Genomic DNA, 12,886 nt, shown 5'->3' on the forward strand with positions numbered 1-12,886 from the left:
TTGTGGAAGACAAAAAAAAAACATGTAATCTGCATAGGCCATTAGTCTACGCATAGGAGTGGGCCCATGACGGATAGCTCTCCAACTCTATTGTCTTTGAAGCGTTGGTCAGCGGTGGTTTGGCTTGACCACAGTGATGATTAGAGATCCATGGTAAGGCCATTACCGACATCTGGTTGAGTGAGTTTGAGTTTGTCTCATGTCCCCTCACGGAAAAGGCAGTTTAGGTTCAGTGACATATGCTAGAGGGGTTGTGGTCACAAAGGCTCCACTTTCTACGCTGCTTGGCCCCTCCAGATGGTACTAAAACCCGACATAAAACCCGACCAAACTTAAACACTGAACACGAGTGGAGATATAAAATAGTTAAGGCAGCAAAGAGCATGAATGCAATGGTTTCTTTGACATTTCATTTTACTTCCTAATATTTGGTAATGGGGAAGATGGTAATATTCTTTTACTGTTGAAGGGACCTAAGCCAAGTTACATGGAAAGTTTAATTTATCAATGATTTGAAACAACTCAACAGAAATCTACTCAAATTATAATCTTGGGAATAATTGAATAACTCATAGGAAAGACTTGGATGGAACTGGGAATGGAAATGGTTTTCTAGCCACCAGGTATTTAACAACATAGCCATCTTGACATTCATGGTTTTACGGTCCCTTCATCCATTTACACAGAAAATGGTGCACAATTAAAAGTAGTAAACATTTATTCATCAATTGATCCTTACATAATGCATTGTGATATGTAACTGAATACAATATGAAGGAAAACATCACAACCAAGGATCACAGGTACATTCAACTTTTTTTCATATTATCATTCCAATGTTGTGAAGTCCTCATAGTTTATACCATGTCATAAAGCTTTGGGCATGGTCAAACATGCTCATATATGCTCACACAGGCATGCACTTAAGGCCTAGCATATCTTAAAAGATCAGGAAGATGTGTTCTGTGTATAATCAAAAGAAAGGTACAAAAAAAGCAGCAAGTGATCTCTCACCACAAGAACACAAACATGTAAGATCTCTCAGGCTAATGGGCGTTATAGATGTTGCATGCAAATAATAATCACGTTGACTCATTCATTTCGACATCTTACGTGTAGTTGTGAACTGGAACATGTCAGTTTTGTGCTTGGGTACGTGTATGAGTGTGCGTGTCATTGTTGCATTCGCCTAAATGTGTGGGTGCATGTACTTCAGGGGATGGTGTGAGCGGAACTGGGAATGGGAAAGAGTATAGGCGTCTCCCCCATTCAGAACCAGAACTCGGAGACGAATATGTGGACGTTGACGATGTTCCGATGCGAGACGACCCCAGACGTGACGTAGTTCATGGCCAGCTTCAGCACGATGTCCACTGGGCCGATGATGCGCTTCACCTGACGCACGACCCCTGAGAGCAGAGACACACAAAGCAGCAACAGTCAGACCAGGAAGTGAGAGGAGTCAACAAACATGGCAGCACTCCTCTCCGTCTTCTTTGTTCAACACCGGATTCATAAACACTCAACACACGCACACACACACACACACACACACACACACTCCGCTGAGGGAGAGAAGCATGACTCAAGCCGCCTGGCCATTTTAACGCCTGGGAGTGATGAGGGCGACGGACGAATGCACAGTCAGGCACTCTGCGCTAACCTCGGTTAAACACGATGACAGGACTGTCAGATCTCTTTCTTGTGAATCTGGCCTTTGTTTCTTCCAATCCCCCCATGTCCCTGTTCACCCTCTCCTCCCTCGCGTGCTCCTCCCTTTCCCCGCGGATGCGAGAGACACCCTGCTCGAGAGTGATGCGGGGGAAAACACAGCCGAGCCCCGACCAAGGATTACCCCATGCCAGAGGAATTCACTGGAAGATCTTTTTAAGTGAACATGCGATTACAGAGGAGAGAGGGAGGGGAGAAAGGCGCCGTGTTTACACAAGCTGTCAGCGCGAGCTCTCTCCCCACCGTGTACTGGTGACATTTCAACTCCGTCCTGCTTCAACAGCCATCGACAGCGTGCAGTCAAGCAGCACAATCCCTCCACTGTCCCTCTTTTCCCCTCTCCTTAATGTCCTTTACTCTCTCTCTCTTTCGTCCTTTTCTTTCCATGCACCCCCTTCACACACCACACACACTCACACACACATTCTCACACACACACTCACACTCTTTTGGGCTTATATTCAGCCACAGAGCATCAGGCACCTGGCTGAAGACATTCAGCCAGAATAACAATCAATGCCATGCAACCCGGTCGCTCTCCAGTTGCCCTCCATCATACCACCAACGCTCTCACTCTTCACTCCCGTGATACTGCTGCCATTGAAGGATTAGACGAAGACCGTCAGCAGCATCTTGGCTCTGGGTGGGGCCTTACAGAAGTGATGGCCATGTGGGAGTGAGAGAAAGACGTGGGGGGGCCAATGGGGTATTAGTACAGTGGGAGGCAGGTCCGCTGGGAAGGCTGCTTCTGCCACTGCCGTTTCATCCGCCTCAGCCTCAGCCTTGTTTGTGGCACAGGAGGGTAAATGAGTCCCATCTGTTAGAGTCACGCAATCCCCAGTCCCCGTCGACATTCCTCTGGGCCTCCAACTTCAGTTCCACCATGGCGAGAATGCGCGTGCAAGCGACCGAGCCTCCTCGTCTAGATCACTGCGGCGGGCTCGAAGATTCCGGCGATAAGCATCTGTCGGCGAGGAGAGGGGCCCAGCTACCAGGAGTTTGCCACACTTGTTTTTGTGTGTTGGGCCTCTGTTGCATAGTGACACTCCACTGTGAAGAGCGGGATGGGGGTTTTATTGTTTCCAAACCATGAACGCCATTAGGGTAGGAACCTTTCTGTGAACTCAAACAGTGCTGTGGTAATGTTCAGAGTATTGAGGGACATGGAAAGATTTTCCCTTTGAAAATGATTTTTCAGCACGAATGCTTGAAGTGAGGCTGAGTTGTTCAGTTCAGGTGTCTTGGCTTGCACAAATCAGGACTTCAGATCCTGTGCCTCAATCGTTTTCCCATATATTCACTAGAAATCTCCGAATGACCACTATACTTAACATTGGACATTTACTGGACAATGTGTACTATGGCAATGACATAATGATATGATACTTGATTTCACATTGAAATAGCTTTTCTGCTTGGATCGCATAAAATGTCACATTCACATGGGCTGACCACACTTGACCTTCTGATTGTTCCTTGTGGAAGGCCAGAGAGTGGTCAGAGAAGAAGACAAAAAGAGCATAAATGACTGAAAAGGGGTGTAAAACAAAAGGTCAAAGCAAACCTCTCTGGCTTGTGCTGGGTCTAAGAATAGTTACCCCACAAGAGTCCAGTTTAAGAATGGCAATAGGAACTTTTCTGGGAATACCAGATTACACAAACGTCAACCAAACCTTTAAGTCCTCTTGAGCCTTTGCACACATGTGCATATATTTACGCAAGAGTGATTAATGTATTAACACAACTAGTTTTTATGTTGTCAAAATCTCTTACATTAACAGCAAAATGTGGTCAGTTGTTCGCCCTTAATTATTTTTTTTGTTTCATGATATGATATTTGCGGCTTGCTCATAAATTTTCATTTTTCTGTCTTCCGGTACCTTGTAAGTATTGATGACACGTAAATAGTAGTGGTCACTGAGTAGTGTGGGTTTTGCAGCATAGCGCTCATGCCATTGGGCTCTTCACAGTCATGTTTGTGGTGGCTGCAGAGGTGACCCTACTATCGCATAACCATCTACGCATAACCCCTGTTTTTCAGCGCATTTTGTGGCCCTGTAAAGTAGCCAGTAAGGAGAAAATAGCTCTAAGTGTATGGTAGCCACACAGGCACTGCCTCAAAACAAAGTCAAGTGAATGCCAGGAGGCATTTGTCATCCTCAATGGCTACAAGGGCTGCGATATTGAAGGGTTACATGTAAACAGTACAATTTCTGGGTTTTATGGTTTTTACAACCCTGGGTAGGAAGTGTATGACAAAATCCAAAATGAGTGGGTTTAACACCAGGGACAAATGAAGAGTTTGACTTGGCCTCACCACAGTGTAGTATAATGACACGCTGGCTGTTGTGGGATGCTGGCTCGGCGCAGTTAAAGCCTTTCGTCCGGCCCCAAGCGGTGCCCAGTGCACGCAGGGAAAGACCTGGGATCCAGGCCCCAGAGGACTCGGCGGCATGATCCAGATGGTCTAGCTTGTTTCTTGTGTGTTTCCCCACCGCCTGCTTACTGCTCTCTGGTCACCCTAACCAAACACCCCCCATAACCACTCCTAAAAGGGGGACGTTGAGCTGTGCCTGTGCCCTTTAAAAGGCGCGGCATGTGGGATGGTATCATCTTAAGGTCAATTAACGATGACTCATTGCTACTGATCTCCGAAAATTGTGCGGGAGAGTTTTCTGGAACACTTCTCTCTATGGAGTATTTCCATGATGGAAAGGGGCTGCAAATTCAAGTTTTAAGTGGTTTTCCCCACAGTGGTCAGCTGAATAAAGTGGCAGGATTGGTTCAGCCCGCTCCTACTGAATTATGTGGCATTTACAGTGGGGAGCTCACATGTTAATAGATGTTCACTCAACCTTATCACAACCTTATTGCTTTATCGTAAAGTTACACTTAGTTGAGATTTACATGCAACGTAAGCTATTGCCTCAAAGATGAAAAAGTGCATACTTGTTTTGTTCTTTCAAATATGAAAAAAAAAACATTTAATTTCCACCATATACAGTATTTTCACACATTGCAATATCCAACATGGCTCTTGCCTGTCAAGTGAAACATATACACATATAAAGAGAAGCACCCAAGACTGTACTAAATTAGAGCCGATAATAAATCAATGGGCTCAGATGATGAGTGTTTCTGCCTTGTCTCCGCGGAGTCCCTGGGACACATGCAGTGAGTGATATCTGCCTCGGCGCCCAGACCACCCGGGCCAACGCGCCTGCTGTCAAGCGAGGCAGACACTGTTTTCATTATCTCCGGTAATCCCTCTTTTGACAGAGCAGGGATTCCTCGTGGGCTTGGCCCGTCTGTGTGTGCCTAATGATGCCATTTCATGATTCATCCCCTGACATCTCTTCCCATCAGGAGACCTCCTCGGCTTCTTGCCCTGCCTTGCCCTCGCGGTGCTCCGCTCCGGGATCCGAAAGCCCTCCTCATTCGTCATACGTCAACTCGCACGTTCAGTGAACCATAAAGCACATTTCCCCACATTTTGTGAGCGGATTTGAAATTGGTGATGAATAATAACTCAGTAGAAGTCCGACTGGCCTGTTTTTTTGTCATCTCTCCTTTCATCCAAGCTCATTTTTATACACTGCTTGTACTGTAGGATATCTTGAAAACCATCAACAATTCACCTGCTTGAGCCTCAGCGTGGTTCTACCCCTCCCAAACAGGACTAATATCTCAAACCAAAATTCCTCTGTGGCTTGTGAAGGATACGAGAGAATGACACATACCTAAGCCCAGACCGAATTTACATCTCCATTCAAGTTTTCACTGCTGTGGCAACAGTATCGCAACAAGGGTTTTTATTGTTTGCAGTATAGGCCCTGACCAGGGAAGTCTTTCTCTACCTGGTGTTTTAAATTATTGGAATCATCTGCAGTTGACACGTACTGCACACTGGCTGTGAATCACTCCTTTGAGACAGTCCAATGATTACTGTGCACCTTCCGCTCTTCAATCTTGCTGTTGCTCTGGTGAATTCCTCATACCCGTGGTAGTGAGTGGGAAACGCTGCAGTCCTGGGCAACGCTCAGATCCCTCTTTTTTTGTGGCTGCTATGTCATCCGCAGCCCAGGCCAGTGTGAGAGCCTGCCTGCTTACCGGAGCGTGGTGTGCGCTGACTGACTGGCAGCCCACACAGTGAATGAGAATGGGAGCGGCCTCCAATAATACTAGTCTCTAAGTGGAGGCCTGTGCTCCTGTATGGGAAAGCTACACAGGTCACTGAGGATGGGTACGTGAGTTTCTGTACTTACGTCAGCACAAGGAAACGTCATCTACGACCCACCCCCCTAAGACACCCCCCCCCCCCCAACACGCACACACACACCACCACCACACACCAAAGGTGGAGAGCTTGAAAAGGCCCGTAGCAACTGCTGCCTGTTGAGAGATGGTTTGCTAAAACAATCTATCCCAATCAAAGATGGATGATTGTGTGAGTCATGCATTCCTCTCCTGTTTGTCTTTCAGAAAATGCGTGTGATATGCGAGGGGTGTTGTTTTTGTGCTCATATACTATCAATAGGCGTGGGTCTGGATACCTGCTGGGTGGTTTAAGCCCACATATGTTGTCTTTTTTCTTTCACTCTAAATGGAGGGGGTGAAGTTTCATGCTGGATTTCTCAGCGTTTGATAGCTCCAATCAAGCTGTCTCATGATCTCCGGGGCTCCACAGTGTTTGTACAGATGCACCAGACTGCCAACGTTCTCATCCAGACGTGAATCCCAAAAGAAAACCTCCACTCAGACAGTGATGGATGAGCGAGGCAAAGCTAAGCTACAGTCCTCCCAGTGTGTGTGGTGCATCACACAGGCCAGACTAGAGTGTGTAAAAAGAGAGAGGGAAAGCTGGTGTGTTTTTTTCTTCTGATCATTTCAGTGAGCTAAAGGTATAATTACACACTAGAGGGATTTAGAAACCTTTTAATACATTTATTCTAGAGCTGTCATTGATTAAAGTATTTCAACACCAATTAAAAGCTAGACTGTCCACAAAATGTATTGCATAACAAGCAGCATATTCTATTTGGAAATGTACTCACAACAAAATGGGAGTGATGCAAGATACTATACATTACTTAGAAAAAGTCTTGGATATTCGGCTTGAACCTGAAAATCCTAAATGAACCTAAAATCCACTATAACCCTTACAGGTGAACTTAATGTGACTTCTAAACTTCTGAATGTGCAGGTTCAATAGTTCAATGGTTCAGTACGTTCTGTAATGAAACATTTAAATTTCACCTGAAACCAGATATCCCTAATTTTTTGTGAGTAGTGTATGCTTGCTTTATGCATATGTATTCATTACTCTAACAGCGGAGTTACACCAGGCATTCCATTCGCGTTACATCTGCGTCAACAATTAGATTCCACTATAATCAATGGAAGTAGCTACACCTGACGTGATTGCAGCATGTACGTTTCCCAAACTGTTCCCACAAAGTTGGGAGCATGGAATTGTCCAAAATCTCTTGGTTGATGCTGAAGCATTCAGTGTCTTACACTGGAACTAAGGGGCCAAGCCCAGCTCAGGGATAGCCCCTTACTGTGCACAAAGAAAGGTCTACTTGACTGGCCTGCAACCCAATAGAACTTTTGGGATGAATTAGAGTGGAGTCTCCTCGTCCAAAATCAGCCTGTGACCTCACAAATGCGCTTGTGGAAGAATGGTCAAAAATGTCCATAAACACACTCCTAAACCTTGTGGAAAGCCTTCTCAGAAGAGATGAAGCTGTTATTGCTGCAAAGGGTAGACCAATATCACATTAAACCCTATGGATTAAGAATGGGATGTCGCTTAAAGGAACACTTCACCGTTTTTTTATATTAAACTACGTTATTCGCTTAATTAAGACGAGTTGATACATACCTCTCACGTTTCAATGTGTGCACTCACTGGCTCTGGTGCGCGGCGCAACTTTGATAGCACTTAGCTAGCCCAATGCATTCATTAGGATCTAAACAGAGATTAAGTTAGAAGTGACCAAACACCTCCATGTTTTCCCTATTAGAATACAGTTACACGAGTAGTCACACGACCAAGTATGGTGAGACAAAATAAAACGTGGTGCATTTCTAAGCAGGTAAAAGGGATAGCTATATTGTGTGGCGGAATAATATTGGGAGCACTTAGACTCTGCGCAGTAATATCCTCACTCCAAAGTGAATCTGAAAGTTTAAGAGTGAGGATATGTTTATGCCAACAGAGTGAAGCACTGTTGGCTGCATTAAAGAGGAACTATGCAGGTTTGACAATTTCTTTGCTGTTTTCTCATTTTATGCTTGCAAGTTTCTCTGCAGAGCTTCCCCTTCAGTTTTAGCATGTATATTTTACAACACTACTCAATCGGTCAGTCTGCCTTTTCATGAGCATGATCATGAGGCTGCGAAACTTTCTGTTTGTCAGTGCCACCAACCCAGTGGCACAAACTTGCAAGCATGGTTTTTCCACTCACAGGTGCTAAGGGGAAGCAAGACAGCCATCATTCAACCGCAAATAAGTCAAATAACCATTCCAATGACTCCGAAGCTGATTAGTGAAGGCAAGGCCTACCCGGTGACCTTGAGAAATCCACATCACAAATAATTGTGGAAATTTGTGGATACGGCAGACACTGTTAAAAAAAATCTACTGCATAATGTAATATAGGTCAAGGAAGACATGAGTGTTCTTGTAGTGAATCTATGCAGCTGCCCTTTTGAATCTATTCTACACTGTAGTTGATCTTGTCAGTCATCATGTTCATTTTAATATCCAAGTGAAATTTAGGGTTTTCCTGTGCGATACTTCATTGGGGTGATCTACGTCTGAGGCGGTAATGAGCTGTGCAATGACAAATACAACAATCAGCACAAAAATGCCATTGGATAGGCTATGGAATGGAAGAAGTGACAGTAAAACTCAGTGGAGCCTTTATCTGTTCTCAGGCACCATAATTACATTTATATGAGTCTTTGAGTGAAGTAAATAAATGTTTGTCTGACCTTGCATATTTGTCACATTGGACGGCCGTCTGCCTTAAGATTACAAAATGGCATCTGTTGTTGAGTGTTGAGTTAGCTGAACTCTATATATACTGCTCTGGCACAGATATGATGCAGTGCCACTGTCACATCCGTTACATTAGATCCTATGTGGCTGGCTTAATAGCATGGAGGCATGATATTTTTTGCTATTGACAGGTTCAATATGTCATCAGACATGTTGAACCTGAAATATAGTGATTTGGAGAGGATCTAGTTACAGTAGATCTAGTTATGCCTGTTTACCCTAGCAGATGTAAAGAAATGGGCAGTAGCAGGTTGCAGCTATGTAACGTCAGTAACTAAATTACAGAACAGAAACCTACCGAAAGAAATCAATAACATTCAATGGACTTTATTTTACTTGGGAAGCATTAACACTGTGTTGCTTGCCTTCCTGTTCAGCGTGATGTGGTTGCCCGTTCTCTATATTACTGCACAGGAAAACTGAAATCCTGTGAACTATGAGGTCCATTAATCGATTTCAATGGTGAGTTCAAAAGACTTTAACATAACCTACATTAAAGGCATACATACTGTGCACTTATCTTGTTCAAAGGGGTCTTACACATTGAATAAAGTTATGCTCCTGCCTCAGTTTGACCTTCAAAGTGTTTTGACCCCAGGACTAGGATTCATGTCGCTTGATGTCTAAAAAAACAAGATCAAAGTGTTTCTGGCTATCTACATGGTCATAACAACAAAGCCACCCTGAGGACATATTATGTGTGTACAGTTGTGTACAGTTAATAGTGCTTTCCTTGTGCTCCTTAATGTAAAGCGATGTCATGACCACCAAGGACGTATACACATTAATCACTGCACAGCTCACAACAACGTGGTATTGTAAATTACATGGAAACCCAAGAGACCGAAGATCATTTATAGAATCAAGCTGAAGTCATTTATGCTTACAGTATATGACTTGTCAGCCATCTCTGACAGCACTGTGCACTACCATTTACTGTAACACAAATCTGTCATGAATAAAAAAAGAAAAAAGGGGACACCAAATTTGCCCAAATTATAAATGACTGAGTTTCCCAATGGACTAACTCTGAAGATTTATAGGTACCCTCCATTGCGAGGCCCTGACATACCTCTTGTCACCGCATTAGCCAGACGACCTCCAGTGAGTTTAATGAACAGAGCCCTCATCACGCCACTAGGCACCCTAGCCATCTGACTTTGATAGGGGGCTTCTAGCGAAATGGACCAACCTGCGGGCAGCAGCGACTCACTCACCAGAGCTTCATCCAGCAAGGAGCCAAAGCTCATGTGAGAATACTCTCTTTACAACGAGTGCAAGACCGCCTTTCATGTGGTCCGCAATTAACTGCTCTACAGCCAGGCGAGACACTAAGAGGACACGACAGGATATGTTACAATACAGGAAACCACATGAAACAAAGCAGCCAGAATTACGTCTGAATACAGTCACGTTCAGAAACGCACACTCATATTCATGGTTACAGTATGCACACACATTTGTGTACAAAAATCCATTTACTGGGAATTAGTGACATCACCACAGTTGTTACTCCTCTCAAGTCGAAATCACGAAACCAAGTCGTTCTTTTCCATTTACTGACATTTATTCACACTCTTCAGTGCAAATGCGTGCCGTGAGAACTGTACATACAGAAAACACGAAACATACATTACATTCTTATAGAGACTACATACATTGCGTATACCTTACGGTTACATAGTGAAACGTAAATTAGCCAGGTTAGCTTTAACATTAACACTAATAGCAACAAGATATAAACTTTACCTCATTGGCCGCTTGTACTTGAGAGAAATAAAACCAACGGGTCTTCAGGTCTTCACATTACACTAAACTTATATCTTACTAACTTAATCTCTTATATGCTGTACGAAATACACCAAACTTTCTAGCACAGCCGTGCTGCGTGCTGCATGGTCCAAAATGATACCATTCCCTTCTAACAGTGCCCTGCCATCACCTCTGACTTCAGAACTTTGGTTCCGGCATGAGTCATGATACATTCTAAGTGAAACTCCAATGAAATGAACACAAATAAAGATATGTTTTTAACATTGAATTATTCTTTCTCACTTCTTAACTATTTATTAATATTTGTATTCATGAACTTATATTCCTGTATTTATTGACTTATTTATTTATTTATTTAGCTGCCTTCTCTACAGCAGCTACACTCCCACCAAATCACTTGTGATTTCAAAACTCAACTTGTATACTAGAATGAATGTGAATAGGACTCTTTGCAAGAAAACATACAGGTAGGCAGCATCACTTGGCTTCAAGACTTCTTGAGCGTTTACTTCCAGCTCCTTCCTAAGCATGTCACTTGCAACAACGCACAGCAACAACAGCTGCTGAATCTTGACATCTGCTTGATTCTTCAAGTCAAAGACCCAGGACTCCCACCGTGGTCTTCGGTCATCTGGTAACGGATCGTCCCATCCAACCTTATTGTGGCACATACCTAATGGGTCAAAGATGGAGGCTACTGTTGACAAGACTCCTCTTCTTGAAAACGGGCGTTCATTCACCACTACTCTGAAGCTGAAGTGATCTGACGTGACACACCTTTTATCACTTAGGGCTCTCTCAATCTGTAGTTCGCCCAAAGCTAAATCTGGACTTCTTGAAGTGTCAGCTTCTTTCGGAATGGACGCAAGCACTTCTTTGGAGTTGGATATGAACTTGTGAATACACAGTTTTCCTGAACTGCAGAGCTGTCTGACTTCACTCACTAACTGTATGGCTTCTTCATTTGTTGAGACACTTATCAGACCACCATCCACATGAAAATTCCTTTCAATGAAGCGGATAGATGTTTCACTGAATCGACCTTGTCCTTGTGCGGTAATGTGCTTGAGGCCGTAGTTTGCACAGCCAGGTGACGAAGCTGCACTGAATAGGTGCACTTTCATCCGGTAGACTGATGGCTCTGACTTAACATCTCTGTTCTCCCACCACAGGAATCTTAAGAAGTCTTGATCTTCTGTTCCTTTCAAACACTTGAGTCTGTGATCTGCACACTTTCTGTTGTTTGACGGACATGGCTTGTTTTCTTTTAACGGCAGGGGCACTTCACAACGTCCATCTGCCTGTATCTTTATACCCTCCTCCACCATTGAGATGAAGCGAAGGTCTTCCTGAGAGAACTGAGCATCTTCCACATTCCTCTCACTAACTTCTGACTCAAGCGCCTTCAGCACATCTGTAGGAGCAATGAGTTCCTTGACTTGTGTTCTGCATACGTACTGAACTTGACTTGTTAGGTTAACAGATGACTGTAGACAAGGTGTAACCTGTCTCACAACAATTCTATGGCTGCTTCCAATGGCATCACCATAATCAACACAGGGATCGACGCAACCAACAATGCTCCAACCAAGGTCAGTTCTTACTGCAAATGGCTCGTCATCCTTGCCTGATACAATTTCTCTGGGCAACAGGGCTTGAGAACAGTTGTACCCTATTAGCAAACCTATGTCACAGTCAATTAAAGGGGCAATTTCTTCAGCAAGGTGCTCTAGGTGAGACCATGCTCTTGCTGTTTTAGGTGTAGGAATGTGACTTAGACTAGCAGGAATAAACTCTCGGGAATAGGTCACTGGAAGAGGGATTTTCTTGGAGGAATAAAAGCCTCTGACCTGCAACCCAGTTAACTTGTGACTTAGAATAACAGTTTGCTTAGATGAAAGTGTGGAAAGCTTTAATTGCACAGGCTCCCTTTGTGCATCAAGAGTGTCTGCCTTTTCTTGCAGGATAAAGGTGCAATCGCTCTGACTGTCCAGAAGAGCATACACAAGGACTTCAGTCTCTGGGTGACTTGTTGTTGACAGCCACACTGGCACTATTGTGGATGCATATGTGCTGTTCCTGTTCTGTGTTACTTGATTAGATGTAGCTATGCTTGATGTTTCACTACTCTCTTTAGACTCTGTCCGTTCCTTTGACCTTTCTTTCTCCTTCAGCTGGTTTCCACTCTGTCCTTGTCCATCAACTTCATTACCTTTCTTTTCATCCGCCTTGGTGCGGTCTTCATGTAAACATGTGGGATGTTTCCCCTTGCACATGTTACACACACTTCTCCTTTCACAGTTCTTTGAATGATGT

General features: G+C 44.0%; 1 protein-coding gene across 2 annotated transcripts in view; it reads right to left on the reverse strand.

Annotated features, from left to right (window-relative positions):
• Positions 1 to 700: 700 nt before the first annotated feature.
• The window catches only part of fbln1 (fibulin 1), a 33,316-nt gene continuing 21,130 nt past the window's right edge, over positions 701 to 12,886 (reverse strand). For both annotated transcript variants that reach the window (XM_062546755.1, XM_062546754.1), the window contains exon 17: positions 701 to 1,409. In XM_062546755.1, coding sequence (XP_062402739.1) covers positions 1,270 to 1,409 — 140 coding nt within the window. In that variant the 3' untranslated portion in view covers positions 701 to 1,269. The remainder of the gene's footprint in view (positions 1,410 to 12,886) is intronic.

The sequence above is a fragment of the Sardina pilchardus genome, chromosome 10, assembly GCF_963854185.1.
Source record: "Sardina pilchardus chromosome 10, fSarPil1.1, whole genome shotgun sequence".
NCBI classification, from domain to species: Eukaryota; Metazoa; Chordata; class Actinopteri; order Clupeiformes; family Clupeidae; genus Sardina; species Sardina pilchardus.